This window comes from Carya illinoinensis, chromosome 5, assembly GCF_018687715.1.
Source record: "Carya illinoinensis cultivar Pawnee chromosome 5, C.illinoinensisPawnee_v1, whole genome shotgun sequence".
Lineage (NCBI taxonomy): Eukaryota > Viridiplantae > Streptophyta > Magnoliopsida > Fagales > Juglandaceae > Carya > Carya illinoinensis.
The window spans coordinates 45,971,169-45,988,999 of record NC_056756.1 but is presented as its reverse complement, the minus strand read 5'-3'; the positions used below and the strand labels follow the sequence as shown (position 1 = coordinate 45,988,999).

The following is a 17,831-nucleotide window of genomic DNA, read 5'->3' as shown; positions in this document are numbered from 1 at the left end:
ACGTGTAAAAGCTGCATAATCTGTAGAATCATGCATGCACCTACTTTCTTGAGATTAGATCAAGATTGCAGAGTTAGAGGGTATTACGTAACTTCCATCAGAAATATCGCAACAATATGTAACTTCATCAGGAATTAATTCTCATGAAGAGTACATCTCGGGCTTCGTCTTTTTGGCCACATTAAATAAATCATTGTCAAAGGGCAGTAGGTGGCAATTTGTTCAAAAGATATCTTCTTTCGAAGTTCTAACTTTCTGGCATATAGAGATCTTTCACATCTTGTCCGTAAAGGGAACAACAAATTTCTGGAAGAATGCCATATGCATGCATTATCCAGTGTCTAATCTATCCTGAATTGCCAGCCAGCCATAACAAGTTGGAGAATCGTCTTCTTGTGCAAAAACACCATGCCGTTAATCCTCGATCAGTTTAACTGTGCTGCACTGCTGCCTAGCAAATAAAGAAAAGAAAATGCATGGGGTACTAGGGAGAGGAGGTTCAACTCCAATTTCACTCCAAACCTTTTCCGGCCTAAACATTATAACATCATCTAAATGAAATCCTATGGTTTAGTTTATCAGATCCTTCTAATTTTGAACCATACCCATCCTCAAACAGATGTATGATTATCGAAACCGGAGAATATTATTAATAACAATGTAATTTACTTGTGATCAACTCGTTTTTTCTGTTTATAACAGATGATCCAAGATATTCTCTTTAGACTCATGCAACAAAATCGAGGCCATTGATTCACTCCAACTATAGGCCAGATTGCTTTGAAACAAACAAAGAAAAGAAAATCAACCCAGCCAAACCCAAGAGAAAACCCAACCGAAAAGAAACACCAACAAATGCACAGGAAGCCGAATCCATAGGGGTTATACACACATTGCACAGAGCAAAAGACGGTCAGGTTTTTTTTTTTCCTTCTCTTTTCTTTTCTTTTTTCTTTTCTGACATCAGAAACTACAAGAAGTTGAATAAGGGGAAGATAAAATTATATCACCCGTAAAAATATACATGCCTACTCATTACTTCTGAAGTAACAATAATATAATACAAGTGTACATTCTCAATTACATATCTGTGCTAAAAACGGGGTAATATATCACTGCTTCTCCCATCTGTATATATAGTCCATTAATGCCATGCGCTAACTCCCAACAAGCCTGTCCTTGACCATCTCTACAGGCCACCATCAATTGTGCCCCAGTATAAGCAAAAAGCATGAAACGAACAAAATAGGTCGACTGCATTCCCCTCGACTTTATTCGATCTGCTGAAGCTCCATCACCCAAAGCAGATGATACAGTATCATTCAATTAAACAATGTTCTTTCATAGTGAAGTATGCCCGAGTCTGACTGCTTATAGGACAGTATGCATATCACATGGTCGAGTTTTACTGGGTCTTTGAAGTGACTGCCATCTTATGTTTTCATTTTTTTCCGCTTTTTCAGACAGAAGAGGGGGGGATCTTGATCCACATGGTCACACGACTAGGTTGCAGAAACTCCTAAAAACAATTCATCATGTTCGTCACTTTGCCGGAAAGCCCTTACTCAGTCTCATTAGATTAACCATGATCCTTCTTGCTTTTCTTCAGCAACATTGACATATGATTTATATACTCATTGCCCGCTTGGTTTCCACCCATAAGCCACTGAAGAGCCTCAGCCGCAGCATCTTTCTCCGCACTTTTCTTGTTGTTACAAGGCTGACCCATAATTTGCATTCCATTAAACTCCACGGTGGCACGGAACTGGTTGTTCTTCAGTTGCTTAGTTTTGTAAGTGGGCGCAGCATATCCAGCCCTGGTGATCAATGTTTGTAGCTGACTCTTAGAATTATCACCCCCAGGTCCACTTTCAATTCTTGAAACTAAGGTAGGCTTTGTTGCGATAACAGATGTCTTTGAGGGCTTCAGGACCTGGCGGCCAAATACAAACCTGCCATCAGATCCGTCCTCTGAAACCAGCAACCGCACAGCTGATAGGAGCTCATGATGAGTGTGTATGTCCATCCTGGGATACAGTAGCTGCCCATATTGACCAGGGTCAATTAACAGGATCAATAACGCAGACATTGCATGTCAGCTAGAAAACACATTTTACAAAAGAATAGAAGGCACAAGTTAAGATCATGGAACTAGGATTTCAGAAGAAACTTTTTTTTTAATAGGTAAAAGACTTCAAGAAGAAACTGATGAAAAATAGTAGGAATCTGTAAATTCAAGAAAAACAAGGATATGCTTCCCACCCAAGTTTTACTTACTTTGTTCTGAATCAGCTCATCAAGTTCTTCCCTTAAACTTAGATACATGTCTGCTATAGAAGGATTCATGAAGAATTCAAGATATCCACCCAACATTTTAAAGTGTCCAGCCTGCCAAAACAGTAAGACAACACCGATATATTAAATGAATGGTCCCGAAAGCTTATGCAGTTGAGCTGTTAAGGAACGGATCCAAAAATGTATTTAAAGCTTACACCAACAGCCCTCTAATGTAGGCTACACTACAACCCATGCAACCATGATAGAACGTAGCCTTGCACATGCAAATAGAAGAGAAGAAATGTAGGAACCTAGACTTCAGCCAAAGACCTCTCGTTCAAGCAAGGATCCAAAACCAAGTTTACACCAGCAAAATCATGATGATGACGGCATATGGCAACAAAAACAATAACAACCGATGGACAAAAATGCAAGGACTCATGTCTTCTTGTGCTATAGAAATCGAAAACTAGACAACTTACAGTGTCCCCTCTTGAGATGCCTCCGCCAAATAGGAGAAGCACTGAATCAGAAACAGCTGTTGAGTCACGGAGGAAAACAGAATTCACTTTTATCTTCTCGTTGAAAACTAGCCATGGATAAGGAATTTTAGATTCCCGAGCATTGACTGAGTTCTGGGCAAATGAAAAAAGAATGTGAAAAACAGTGCAGAAAACCTAATAATACGTTGATATAAAGGAGGAGAAAGTGAAAGTTACCGAATACAGAAGCACTTGGCCATCCTCCATAGTTTTCAATGAAAATGACTTTTCATTGTTCTGCACATGCATCTATGTTAGTACATCGAGACTTGCAACAAAGGAAACTAATTGGGTTATACTGATTGGAAGAAACAACCAAATCTTCTTCTTAAAAGACAAAAAGTAATTAATCTATTTACAACAAGTAATTAATCTGTTTACAAAAGAAACAAAGAGTTCAAAGAGGCCTAGCCAAACCATTCAATCTATTCATAGTTCACTTTCTTTTCTGCTTTTGCATTCATGACATCATGGAAATATTCAGACAATGCCTTCTAAGTCCCTACTTGCATCACCCCTACCCAACCCCCACCCCCCAAAAAAAAATGAGGAAAGGATCGTGGTGAACGGAGAAATTTAATCCCAAGTGTTTGGTACACTTCCAAGAGATACAGGAAAAATGAATATGTGAGTTCATCAAAGCACAAAATAAATAAATAACAAGAAGAAAAACCACCAATAAAAGTAATAAAAGTGTATAAAATTTTACAAAAAGTAAAGCTCAAGAAGATATGGTAAAACCTAAGACTAACCACAACAGAGCAAATTCCAGGATACAGTCCATAGCAAATGACTGCCCGGATGAGATAATCATCATGACTCCATGTATTGTAGGAGGCAGTGTTGCCATCAACCAAGCCAGTATCCTTGAGCAAAGAGAAAAACTCCTTCCTAAGAGAATCAATAGCTTTCATTGATTGCGCTGAAAGAAAATTTCTCCAGCAGTATTCATATCCAGAGTTATCTATTTCAGCATCTTTCCAGCCGTCATAGGCCCGAACAAGAGCAAGATGGTCACTGTAATCTCGGGAAAACTGAGATTTTGCAGCCTCTGCAAGCTGCAAAGAGGAAAACAAGCACATTCTATTCAGCTTATTATCCAAGCACATAAGCAACAACTACATAACACTAATTGCCAAATGGGCTACAATTTTACTACGTTCCCACCACCATCTCAGCAGCCACAAGCTACTTCAACCAAGATGGTTGTCATTTGTGCAATTAGCCTTTGTGGCCAAGTGCCTCTGCCCACTTGGAAGGGGGAGATCTGGGTTCAATGCTGAAATAGAGAGGGTACAGTTTGAGATTTAGAGAGAACTATCCTATCATGTAGCCAAATTATGGTGCTTGACAACAAACTCTTCAACAAAAGAAGAAAAGTTTTGGAATTCCTAAACCAGCTCCTCTATCACCTATTGGAGTGTGATACCCCATATGATAAGGATAAGGGTAGGTGGTGTATGGGATCCAACATTGCTCGGGAAGGATAAGTTCTTGCTCTTTATAATGTTCCAATGAATCTCCAATTGTATCATTGACTAGTCCTTTTGGAGTATACGCTATTTGGTTTGGGCCTTCCATTTGGGGGTTACAAATGGTATCAAAGCCTATCCCAACAAAAAATGTGGGACATGAGCCGTGCCACCTACGATGAACTGGCCAGACAAGCACATCGAGAATTTAAGAGGGGTAGATTGTGATACCCCATATGATAAGGATAAGGGCAGGCGATGTATGAGATTCTACATTGCTTGAAAAGGAGAAGTTCTTGCTCTTTATAATGTTCCAATGAGTCTTCAATTGTACCATTGACTAGTCCTTTTAGAATATAGGCCATGTGGTTTGGGCCTTCCACTAGGGCATTACATGGAGCAAAAGTCCAATAATATGTCCACGTTATCATGAACGGTATAAATACTTAACATGCAATGATTCCTAGTAAATCCCAAACAATAACATAATACTTCAGTCCAAGTTTGTTATCCAGTCAGTAAGCTGCACAGTTGGGTTTGACAAATACAGAAAGTTCTCACACCACGGGGTAGGGCAGGAGTGCTTCGTTTTTTTTCCTTCTAACTCTATTTTTTGGATAATGAGCATGGGTTAGCTGGATCGTAAATTTTGTTTTCTCCTTGTGAAAAGACAAGGATGAATATACACATAATAAAAGACCGCATGAGGCTAATTGTTCTTATAATAGCGTGCGAGTGTGTTACATGCTATGTATGTAATGCATATATACACATCTAAGGAAGCACATGTGTTGCGAGAGTAGTACTAGGATGGGTGACCTCCTGGGAAATCCTCACGTTGCACCCCTCGTTTTACTTATAAAAAAAAAGGAATCATGTGTATTAACATATCTCATGATTTTCCGACGAAAAGCCAACTTACATCCTTTTTATCAAATGGTGTTAGAAAGGGATCTCTGACACAAAGGCCAGCAACAATAGTCAATACTGGATCCAGGCAATTGAAGATAGCACCTAAGATGAGCATCTTGCCAAGTTTTGGCTCCATTGGAAGCATGGTCAAATAGCGCCCTGTCAGTGACAAGGACCGCATGAGGCACATTGTTCTTATAATAAAAATCTTGTTTACAGAAGTCTGAAGAATTAAAATGGATAGGTAAAAATCAGATTTCTCCACCCACCCAAGACTGTCAGATTTTCTTTCTCATCCAGGGCACCAATAATTTTTAAATACTCGATAGCATTTTGAACCTACAAACAATCAGAAATCAAACCAATATGTGAAATGTAGTAGAAACGAAATAACTCACATGAAAGGAGCGTGACAGAAGATTCCTGTAATAATTGCCCCAAAATAAGATTTGAAAGAAAAATATCAAGATGACTATTACCGCTAGTAATTCTGGTGATTGTAAAGCCCTAGACAGAAACTCAGAGATGCTTCCAAGTTTCAAACTTTTTATTTGCAGACAAAGAGACTGCAAAGGTGTCCTTAAAATTTCTGGCAATTGATACTCTGCAAAAGCGTCATAGACACATCTAGGATAGAGGTGGTAACACTCTCCAGGTTGAACACGACCAGCTCTTCCTCTTCTCTACAATATACAAGAGCATAGACAAACAGAACATATTTTAATCAAACCTAACGGTCCAAAACTTTGAACAGGTAGTAAGACAGACAAAATGTCATAGTCCACATATGAAATCCCTACTACTGAACACCAAGCAAAAGCCAAATTTGCGTTAAATGTCTAAATCAAATTAGATGCACACTAACATACAGGTAAAACAAATCTATAAGCACTAAAAATGATCTCATTCCTCAAAGCATGCCAAATACATGTTAAATGGGGGACCATGGAACTCCATTTGCGATATGTGGCCACATTGCCCAAATGTTAAAGAAACAAGTACTTCATCTGTACATTCTATGTGCATAAAATTGTCACATTAATTGGTCTTCAATATAAAGATAACCAACTCAATTTTACAACTCAGCCAAATGCCAACGTTCTAAAGTATGACAATTGACAGGCATGCCAATCAGACACCTAGACATGAATCAGGATCCAACAAACCCATGCAATCCAGCTATAACCGTCCTTCATTGTCAGTACATTCTCTCTCTTTTCCTTGAAAATCCCGTTAAATGAAACATGAATTTCAGGTTCAACCTCTTAAGGATTTAGGTAATATTTGTGCTCATCATGAACCGTGGACATGAAACAACACAGAACTAAGGAAGTTCCTTTCTTTGTTTCTAGTAGGAAGTGCCATTATTTTTTTTGATAAATAAATAGAAAGAGGGGGTGCAACACGAGGACTTCCCAGGAGGTCACCCATCCTAGTACTACTCTCGCCCAAGCACGCTTAACTGCGGAGTTTTGATGGGATCCGGTGCATTAGTGCTGGTATGATCGCACCCAAAGTAGGAAGTGCCATTATAACAAAGTATAATGCCATTTCACAATAATCTGCTGACGAGTTCTTTCAACATGAAGGAAGCCTCCTACAAAAGTAGATAAATAATGCGGGGAAAAAAAAAAAAAAACATAACTGCCAAAATCAAACAAGTAAACAAGTTCAGAGGTTTATTAGAGAGAACTAATGCAGTGCCATCACATACTATCTCCATCTCAGCGATCAAACCTTCAGCCAGAACATAACCTTACTTGTTGAGCAGAAACCTTGGAAATCCAGGAAGGAAGCAAACAAGGAGTGTTGTTCAGTGCGTCATAAGACGTCTCTTTAGCTTTTCCACAGTCAATAACAAACACAACGTCGTTAATAGTAATACTTGTCTCAGCAATATTAGTAGCAAGCACTATTTTCCTCACTCCATTGTCAGGCTCATCAAATATTAGCCTCTGCATGCATTCCAAATGTTATATTATCTATACAAAAAAACAGTGCAAGAAACACAATACAAGTCAATCTGTCTGACACTACTTGAAATTTATGAATTGAGATTTACCTGCTCTGAACTGGCCATAGACCCATGGCATGCTAGCAATAAAACCCGACTCGGATCTCCTAAAAGCGGATGAGCTTGCATCTTATCTCTCAGAGAACTTATGTCATCCCAGCCAGTCATAAAAACTAGGATAGCACCGGGCTTCTCATTTTCACATATGTTGCATAGAATATACTCTATTAGATTAAACCCAATACAATCAGGACTCCAACATGACAAAGATTCCCGAGTCTGGTGGCTGTACTCCTTAAAATCGGCTGCTTTGAGAGCATCCTGATAAAATACTTCCAAAAGGGAATCAGAAGAAGACAGAAGAAAAAAGAACATAGTTATAAAAAAGAAAAAAGAACATAAAAAATTCCCAGCTAAAGTACCCAACAAGCATGTTGTATACCTCAACCACGGAAGCTATTTGGCTCTTCCTCTTTCTTGGGGCTTGTTTGCCCATTTTCCACATCTTTTCTTGACCATAATCGTCAATTTGGTTGTAAGGGGTCAATCTGTAACCCGTTATTTCCAAAATATTCTCCAGGAAATGAGTTCGAACAGGATATGTAAAACCCTAATTAAAAACAAAGTGAGAGGAAAAAGTAGATCTGAGACTCACATCACACTAAAATAATGAGAGTCCGCAGAGGGAAATAAATTTCACCAGGAAACAAAATCAAACAAATGGGTGTTCACAAGACAGGAAACAATGTACAAAACTCATGCCTTGCCTGAGTCTATGCCATAATACCCACACTAAAAGTAAATGAAATAGAATACCAAAACGAAATCTACTAAATCCTATTAATACCCAGAGTTAAGAAGTTTGAATGATGTTAATAGCTGGTGGAACTTTACTATTGGATGGCTGCCCATTTGTAATTCTCTAACTCTAGACTTTTCTTGATCTCATTATTTTCTCTAGTTAGGTGTATCTGATTTATATTTCTTCGTGCGTTTGGGTAGTGCGTTTTGGTCATCAATTTTTTTTTTTTTTAATTAATTAATTTATTTTTTATTTTATTTTATTTATAGGCAAAAAAAAAAAAAAAAAATGGTCATCAATGAAATTCATGTTACTCTCTGCAAAAGACTTGGGATACTCATACTCCAATCAAAATATACACCTGAACTTGATCATCATTCAGTTATTAATCTGAAATCTCTAAAAAAATAAAGCACAGAACTAACTCAAACAAGAAATAGGTTAGCCGGACATCATGATGCTAGAGGTAAGCGAATCATATAGAAAGCTAATGCTCACCATATAAAAAAAATGGTTCAAACCATTAGGAACACCAGACAAATATTTCATATCAACATGAGAAGAATGCAATATGAATTTTAGAAACAAAAACATGTCATGAAAATAACAAAAAAGTTGGATCATTGTATATAATCAGAAGGATCAATCCCACCAATCAGTAACTAACATGGCTTGATAAACATCAATGTAATAACTACGGATCAGAGTAGACTCCGGTGGAAGTATAACAACTGTAAAGTTGGAAACTGAAGAAACAAGGTGGCAACATGTATATCCACAACCATCCCTAATAAAATCATGGAAACAAAGGGATCAAATTGACAAAGGAAGGAAATAACATTGCTCACTGGCATTTTAACGTACTGGGATGTGCATTATCTGTGCCCCAACAAAGTAGGACGAGAAAAGATCAGCATCAAGTGTTGCACTCATCAGAATTAGCCTAAGTTCTGGTCGACGAGGAAGGAGTTCTTTTAGGACAATAAGCAGAAAATCTGCCATCAAATGTGTGTAACGGTTAGAAATTACAAGTCATCATTTTAAAATCAAAGACTTGATCAAGTCCAGATTTTTTTTTTATAAGTAATAATCTTTATTGAATAGAAAGAAACTAGGCAATGCCCAAGTACACAGGAAGTATACAAAATGAGACACATAGTTACATTGATCAAGTCCAGATTTACCTTCATTCATTCCACGTTCATGAATTTCATCCACAATAACATGAGTTACACCTTTCAAGTTTCTATCAACAAGCAATCTTCTCAACAAAATGCCAGTGGTGCAAAAGAGAAGGTGGGTGTCCCTCCCTTTCATACCTTCCAACCGAACTTTATATCCCACCTTTGAAGAGGGAAGCCAACAAAATAAAACAACATGAATTTCATATTAAAGAGAGAAGGGAAAAAATAACCAATAACCGAAAATAGTTTGGGCCAGTCTTCAGAGGAAATTGTATTTACAACAGAAACTCACAGATTCACCCAATTTCTGCCCCATCTCTGTAGCAACTCTTTCAGAAACAGACATAGCAGATATTCGCCGTGGCTGTGTACATATAATGCTACAAGCAGCTCCACGAATAGATTCTATCTCTGACTCTAAAATAAATTGGGGAATTTGCGTGGTCTTGCCACAGCCAGTCTCACCTGAAACAATTATAACCTGTATAATAGAAAATTGTACCCGTTTAAAAATATATATATATATGTAATAAGTAGACCTAAATAACTTGATATTGAAACTTAGAAACTTTAAGGCGCTATAATGAAATGTTCCTCCATGTGAGCACTCCATATCTTCAATATACATAGTTACATGAAATAATTGTGTATTAATATCTCCATGAAATATAGCAACATGATCATTGTGAGTACCGCCCCCTCCACACACAAAAGGAAAGGGCCAGGCGGGCGCCTCCCATTTTTATAATGTTATCTTAGAAAATAGTATTGTATTGATGAAAAAAAATAGCAGAAGGAAGTGAGTCAAACTTCATAATAGATCATGAAAAATAGACTGAAAAAAGTGGAGCCTACATCTATATCGACAGCTCAATGCATTAAAAATTCACAGTTCTTTGTCACGGGAGCAAGAAAAACCAGAAAATTAAAGCACGAGAGACATAGAATAACTGACATCGAAGGGTATACTGCACGGGAAAAAGAAAAAGAAAAAAAGCCTTGAGACACATTTCTACCAGTATGAAACGTCACTTTTTTAAGTAGTCCGAAGTAAGGATCTTCCAGTGCATAGTCGTCCAAGCAAAAGAAGAGCTCTTAATGAAGCCTTGGTCCTCAAAATGGCCTTCTATGGGAAAGTAATATTGTCCACAGGAACTAGTGCATTATAAAAAGACTTTACTTGAAACAGCCCTCAAGTTTTGTCTACCCCTCCCCAATTTTAGCTACTTATAAAACAAATTAGAAGGTAATAAGGCCTGAGATGATATCATGTATGAGCATGACCAAAGGAAGTTCACAAACTTACCCAAAAATCAACTCTTAACACCCAGGCAAGTAGAAGAAGAATAAGAACAAAGAAGATACAGAGGACAGGTAAAAGGAGAAGGGTAGAATATGAATAGCCAAGTAGCGAGGCAATCAGGCTCTCTCACTTAGCATTATTTTGTTGGTAAGAGTTGAGTTGAGGTCATTTTTTACTGCTTAAGTAATGAAGAATTTTATTTTAGTTTATTTTTTATATGTAAACGATTATTTTGATAATTTGATATAATAAGCATAACCCAAGTACACAAGATGGTATACAAAAAGTAACACCTATTTAGGGGGAGGAAATAGAAACAAGAAATTCATGAAAATTGAAAATCGAGACCACGAAAATCTCCAGCTGTGGCCCAAAGAAAAAGAGTGCTGACAAAAAATAATCTAAGTTCTTCTAATGAACGCTCCTTGTCTTCAAACGTTTGGTCATTTCACTCCTTCCATAGACACCACAAGATACAAATCGGAACCATTTTCCACGTTGCTGAGATTTGTGGGAGACCTTGTAGATTTGTCCAACTAGCCATGAGCTTTGTCACTATGGCAGGCATAACTCAAGCTTGCCATATGCAAGTGTAAAATAGATAGAATTTATACACTAATTGTCTGCAATGGCCTAGTCAAACTTGAAAAGTTTGACATAAATGCTACAGTGATTGTAAGCTACTCGCCAGACTTGGAGAGCCACTGTACCGAGTCCAAAGATTAATTTATTATTTTTCTTCTACCCGCTCTCCCTTCTTTCCCTCGGTTTCTTGTTTTCCCCAAAATCTTTGGTTTACCTCTTGGCTTCTCCCGAACGAACTACTCCACCCCAGCGTGACTTCTTCTTCAGCCGCAGCCTCGAATCAGGTCCACCGGTCGCCTTCTCCAGCAGACGCCATCGTCTCCGAGCTATCGAAAGTAAGTCTCTCTTCCTCGCTCTTCTCTCCCTCTTCTCTGTTGCAGTGGCTGTCCGTCGGATACTCGGCCCTCTTCTCTCCCTCTTCTCCGATTTACTGAGTCTTGTTTATGAGCTTTATTATTCATTAAATCGTGCCCTATCTTGCCCAGCCAAGTTGAATCGATTGGAAGGCATCGGCTTGCTCACGATTCACGCCGACGGTTCCTCCTCCACGAATCCGACACTACCGTAGCATCTGTTTGGGTAAAAGCATAGTTTTTTTTTTTGTTTTGGAAGATGAAATGGTATACGGTAGCTTCTTGCTTTTATTTTTTCCTGCCTTTGGACCCTGATCTGGAAGTTTTGTGGACCATGATGTTGTGTTTGACGTTGCTTGATCATGTTGTTTGGGGTTTTTGCTTGACATTGTTGTAAATGGACTGTTGTTTGGCTATTTTATTTTTCTTCAATGTGTTCTGCAATTCTTGGTATGTAGTTGTTGGCATGAACTCTTGGTTTGTAAAAAGTTCGATACCATTTCCCTTGCAAGGTGTCTTAAATGTTGAATAGACATACAACTTTATGTGCATTTTCTTACCAGCCTAAGAAAGTCATGATGCTGAGCATCTTCTGAATCAATAGCTCGATCTAAGATGCTGTTGGATGTTGCACTGAACCCATCATGCAGGGATAAGTCAGCTCAGTTCCATTCAAAGCAACCAGTTTATATTAATTAATCTTTCAATCTCAACATACCATGTGTAATGTATCTTATGCATGCAACAAAATAGGCAAAAATTAATTATTTTTTTCAGTAATGATGCAACATTCATATCCAGCAGGATGGATTTTGCCCAGTCAAAGCCTGCATAATAGTTTTGAATGCTAAGATCAACCCCTTGTTAATTAAAGAAACAAGTGAGGGAAGAGCATTGAAATATTAATTAGATGATAAAATTCAAATTGTCCCACCACCTTTAGCTTTGGGACAATTATTGTTTTCAACATGATATCAGTTTTTGAATACTCATGAATATGTATTGAGCATCATCTTTCCTTCACCTATTTCCCTTCATATGCGATTTACACCTACTTGGATATGTCTCTCCAAACAATGCCCTCTGCCCTTGTATTTTTACATCATGTATCCTTCTATAAAACTCTTTTCTGCCGGTCCATATGTTATAATCATTTATTGTGAAAGGATGAATAAAAATTAGCATAAAAATAAAAAAATGCAGTTTGAGTCTGGTTTTTGCTGTTGATACTTCTCACAAGTGTTTTTCATATGAGGTTTTTGATATTGCTTAAAATAGTCTGGATTTGGATAAGTTTACAAACTGAAAAACACAAAGAAGGGGGAAATTTTCTAGAAGTATGGGATGTAGCACAAGAAGTATGGGGGAAAATGAAGTAGATGGAAAACTGCCTCAAAATTTTAAGCCATCAAAAGAAGTCTTTAATGCTGTTTACAGAACTGGGCAATAGATGTGCTAATACCATTGGAGTTTTTATTTCAAATATGACCCGAAGGATGCCCCTGCTACAATACAGACAGATTATATAAGGATCAAACTATACTTGGATACAGTTCAGTATACATGTATTTGGTTCAAACACACACACTTGTATTTTTTTCTATATGTTTCTGAATCCCTCATTAATGTTTGTAATTGTATCATGTTTCTGATAATGCATTCACAGTTTGTATTTTCAGTTAGTATTTTTCTGTCAGTTAGTATCTTTTTTTTTTTTTACTACTGCTTCCCTTTAGGACTCGGCATTCACTTCCTGACTCTATCTATTCTAGTTGAGTAAGGGGGGCCTTCTTACCTCACTGTGAGTGTACTTAGGACTCACCGCTTCTAGTTTTTAGTTGGATGTAGCTAGGGTAGGTAGATTCTGGATAGATAAACCTGAGACTTCTTCCCGTGGGCTTAGAGAGTATTTCGAAGGATAGAAAAGAATGTGTATTTTTTTCTATATGTTTCTGAATCCCTCATTGATGTTTGTAATTGTATCATGTTTCTGATAATGCATTCACAGTTTGTATTTTCAGTTAGTATTTTTCTGTCAGTTAGTATTTTTTTTTTTTTTTACTCTTTTTTATCAGTTAGTAATTGTATCATGTTTCTGTCAGTTAGTACTTTTTTTTAATAAAACTCTTTTTTATTCTTTCTTTACTCGTTTGTGTGTGTAAGGGCTGACTTCAAAACTCTCTATATGTTCTCATTTGGTTTTACAAAATGATGTCACTTTAAATGATACATGGACTCTCATTGGGCAACACATCTGACTCCTTGAAATATTAATATTTTTCAAGGATGGGGACACATTTTGATGATGACCCCTTCTTCACCACTCTATTGCAAAGTGGAGGAAGAGGTTGTAATAGCACCCCAACGCAACATGATAATGTTGTTGTCCAAGCTACACACACTTATGACGGTGAAAAGAGGCATCTTTCAAAAAAAGTTCAACGAGATGCATCTTTCACCGTTGAAGAGGATAACCTCCTCGTCTCAGCTTGGCTCAATATTAGCATCGATGCGATAAGGGGTACTGATCAAAAGTCCACTCAAATGTGGGAAAGAATTACTACATTTTATCATGAATATAAAAAACCGAACATTGCCAATCGTTCTGAAGGGTCTTTGATGAATCGGTGGTCCACGATTCAAAAATGGACCAATAAATTTTGTGCATTTTTAGCACAAGTAGAGTCATTGCACCCAAGTGGTGCAACGGAGCAAGACAAGGTATGTACCCTAAAACCTTTTTTCATTTAATTATTTTGTAGACTTACTTATGAACTAATAGAAATTAATAAATTTTGGTAGATTGAGAAAGCAAAGGTGTTATACAAAGAGATTGTTGGGAGTAATTTCACAATGGAGCACTGTTGGTGTCTTCTGAGACACCAACCAAAATGGCAGCAACACATCTCTACCGTTGGTAAGAAGAGAAAGTCACCTGAAAAAGTGACTAATGTTGTTGATGTTGACCAAGCTAAGGAGGACATAGAGGTTCTTGTTGAGAGACCTCCAGGCAAAAAAGCTGAGAAAGAAAGGGAGAGGAAGCGGAAGTCCATAGAAGGCAACGATGGGGAGATCAAGACTGCTTTGGCCAAAATGACTGAGGATCGAGCGACGACCATGGAAGAGCGTAGAAATGCGACCCTGAAGGCAGACCTAGAAAGATCAGCAGCATTTAAACTTAAAAAAAAGAAATGGGAGGCAAAGATGATGTTGCTAGATCTAAGTGGCCTGAATGCCATGCAACAAGAATATTTTAGCTATATTCAACGGAAAATTTATGAGGAATGGAGGAAGGATATCGGGGGTACATCTACATGTAACACCCCGTTCCCGTAGGATAGAGACGTTACTAACCAACATGATAAAATGCCCGGTAAAGAGACTCATTACTCTGAAATACCTCATTTATTGGAATAGACTTAAAAGAAAGGAAATAAATAGTCTTGAAAACTGAAACTGAATAAAGCAAAAGTGAGCTAGTCTTAAACAAAACTAGTTATTGAAAAGACATAAAGGAAACTTAATCCTTGTGTAAAAGACACTTATTCATCTCTAAGTCCATATACTAAATCTACTCCTGGCCATCCAGCTCTGCATCATCATAATCACCATCTGTGGCAATCAACATAGAAGAAAACAAAAAGACAAACAACAAAATGAGTCGAATACTCAGTAAATAATACATCATACCGTAAATACTATCTAGCTTAGCATAAATTTGATTTTTAAAGCCTTATCATAACTTCCATATAACATTTATGGATTAACATGAACGGAAACATTCATAAGCATGGCAAACTTGAAACGTGAATGCATGAGTAACTTGTTTATCTTGAATTATACATATTTCATGGTGAACCACGCTTGAGTCCATGGCACCACATAACTTGTCATGTAGTGAAACACGCTTGAGTCCGTGTTTCACTTAACTTGCATAACATGAAGTGAAACACGCTTGAGTCCGTGTTTCACTTATCTTGCTTGACGTGGAGTGAAACACGCTTGAGTCTGTGTTTCACTTATCTTGCTTGACATGGAGTGAAACACGCTTGGGTCCGTGTTTCACTTATCTTTGCTTGACATGGAGTAAAACACGCTTGGGTCCGTGTTTCACTTATCTTTGCTTGACATGGAGTGAAACATGCTTGGGTCCATGTTCACTTAACTTGCATGACATGGAGTGAAACATGCTTGGGTCCATGTTCACTTAACTTGCATGACATGGAGTGAAACACGCTTGAGTCCGTGTTCCACTTAACTTGTGATAACCACGCTTGAGTCCGTGGTACCTTCTTAGCATAACTATGGTAAACACGCTTGGGTCCGTGTTACCTTAAAATGCTTATCTTTCTTAATGCATGATAATTTTCTTGGACTTCATAGACTTCTCTAGCATGGCATATTCTTGTACATGGCATGGCATAACATGATATATTCTTGTACATGGTATAGCATAGCATGACATGGCCTAACATGATTTAATCATTTTATGACATTTCATGGCATGCATGATCTCAAAACTACATGAATATGGCATACATGATCTGGCTATTCATTACATGGCATGCTTGACTTAAGTTATTGCATGAACAATACATGGCATACATGGTCTAAGCACTACATGAATGAAGCATGCATGATTTGGCTATTTTAATTCATAGAATACCTATCTTAATTTATTATATGATAATATCATGGCTTCCATGTGATGTTAGTAACATTCAATCCATCAATCAACGATCCATAAAGGTTCAACATATATATAGGCTTACTTTCATGTAAATCATCATAATTCATAGAAGTTCATGAAAGCGATCTAACCTTGACTTGGCTTTTAGCGCAACGTAGATAACCATCAAAACCATAACATATTATCATACCCAATTATAATATTTACATTACACATACATTTATATGACCATATTATTTACCTCTTAGCGCTGCTTCCGAATACTCACGTCGTAGCTCGTGACCTATACGAGGCACTAGACGTTACTAATCTTTCTAGAAAACGTGTCGTAGCAATCTAATTATTTAAAATCTTACCATAGAGGTAATATAATGAATATTCAAATATAAAAAGATTACCTAAAATAATATTATTCCAAAGCTCATATGATAATCTTAATGATTTTATAAAACTTAGTTAAAGGTCAATTGAAATATTAGCTAAGATAACAAGCTGAAACAATATAAAAGAATTCTTTAAAATATGCTTAAAAGCCCTTCAATATATTGTATAAAAGAATGAGTCTGAGACTAATACATTTATTTAAGTGAAACTTTGGTCTGATTTAAGTTTCAGCCCAGCCCCAAGTACAGAAAACATTTAAGGTTACTAGAACAGTTTCTGTAAATACAACCAGCCCAATAAAAATAATCAGGCCCACAAGAAATCAACTCACTTATCAATTAAAACAAGTTTCTGAAATATACTAGAATCAAGCCCAATTTAAAACAAAAGTCCATATTAATGAAACATGTCTAATAAACCTCAAGCCCAGCCCACAAGGAAAAAAATAGCCCACGTATAAGATCAGGTTTAAAATATAAAGTCTGCCTAGTTACTAGAGGGTAAAGAGGTAACTTCACCAAAAGTTCCTTTATGAGGCAGTTTACGGAAAGGTTAGGTGCAGTGGGTTGAAGGGCATTTGTGTAATAACCAAAACTTGCATGTGCTTTTCAGTAAAGTAAAAGAAATAAGAGGATATGTACAAAGCAAATAATCATTTGCTGGAGAAAGCAGGCCAGCTATGGGATCTAAGGCTTGCTAAGGAAAGGTAACGTGTGACAAGAGAGAGAGAAAAAAGGTGACAGACTGCAGTGGCTTACCAGATAGTGGGGTGTTCAACGAAGTGGTTGACTGGCAGTGTCTGTGTAGATCTGAAGGTGCTCTGATGAGGTGGCTGGGTAACAGAAAAGAAGGGGCTGCACGAGTGCTATCCTTTTCTTTTCCCTCTTTGTCAACTAAAATTTCTGAAACATTATTCTGAGGGTCTGGTAAGATTTTATAAAGGTGAGGGAAAGGGTTTTACGTGGGTTTTCAGGAGATTAGCTAGAGTTTTCAGGAGATTAGCTAGAGTTTTCAGGGGATTAGCTAGATCTGATTTGGTTTTGATCTTAGAATCTTTTCAAAAACTTTTAAACCTATCCGATAATAACAAAGATTACAAGATAAAAGGAAACCACCTAAAAACTAATTAATCTGGTTCATTATCTGATTTAACAAAAAGATAATTATACGTATCTGAAAATAAATAAATAAGTAATTAATAAAAAGAATAAATATAATCAGAACATAACTAAATAATTCTAACTGAATTAACCTAAATTCTAGGTTCGTATGTTACACTACATCTCCTTCGACACCTTATGGAGGTGTCTAAT

The 17,831-nt window shown here is 37.2% G+C and overlaps 1 protein-coding gene, 1 long non-coding RNA gene and 1 other non-coding gene across 5 annotated transcripts in view; all 3 read right to left on the bottom strand.

Moving 5' to 3' along the window:
* Positions 1–980: 980 nt before the first annotated feature.
* LOC122311370 (DExH-box ATP-dependent RNA helicase DExH5, mitochondrial) overlaps positions 981–17,831 on the bottom strand; it is a 37,298-nt gene continuing 20,447 nt past the window's right edge. Inside the window, exons 6-19 of one of the 3 annotated variants that reach the window (XM_043125916.1) lie at positions 9,496–9,684; positions 9,204–9,363; positions 8,884–9,014; positions 7,660–7,827; positions 7,266–7,538; positions 6,964–7,158; positions 5,683–5,886; positions 5,473–5,542; positions 5,214–5,362; positions 3,572–3,877; positions 2,997–3,056; positions 2,760–2,912; positions 2,278–2,388; positions 981–2,041 (exon numbers count right to left, since the gene is read on the bottom strand). In XM_043125916.1, coding sequence (XP_042981850.1) covers positions 1,580–2,041; positions 2,278–2,388; positions 2,760–2,912; positions 2,997–3,056; positions 3,572–3,877; positions 5,214–5,362; positions 5,473–5,542; positions 5,683–5,886; positions 6,964–7,158; positions 7,266–7,538; positions 7,660–7,827; positions 8,884–9,014; positions 9,204–9,363; positions 9,496–9,684 — 2,631 coding nt within the window. In that variant the 3' untranslated portion in view covers positions 981–1,579. Of the gene's footprint in view, positions 2,100–2,277; positions 2,389–2,759; positions 2,913–2,996; positions 3,057–3,571; positions 3,878–5,213; positions 5,363–5,472; positions 5,543–5,682; positions 5,887–6,963; positions 7,159–7,265; positions 7,539–7,659; positions 7,828–8,883; positions 9,015–9,203; positions 9,364–9,495; positions 9,685–17,831 lie in introns of all 3 variants that reach the window. The other 2 variants (XM_043125917.1, XM_043125918.1) reach the window with 2 other exon arrangements.
* LOC122312021 lies at positions 6,598–6,716 on the bottom strand. The gene has a single exon (XR_006242934.1). It is a non-coding gene; the product is annotated as a 5S ribosomal RNA (ribosomal RNA).
* Positions 15,038–17,812, bottom strand: LOC122311371. Its single transcript, XR_006242770.1, has 3 exons — positions 17,277–17,812; positions 16,376–16,417; positions 15,038–15,056 (listed from the first exon to the last, which is right to left on the bottom strand). It is a non-coding gene; the product is annotated as an uncharacterized LOC122311371 (long non-coding RNA).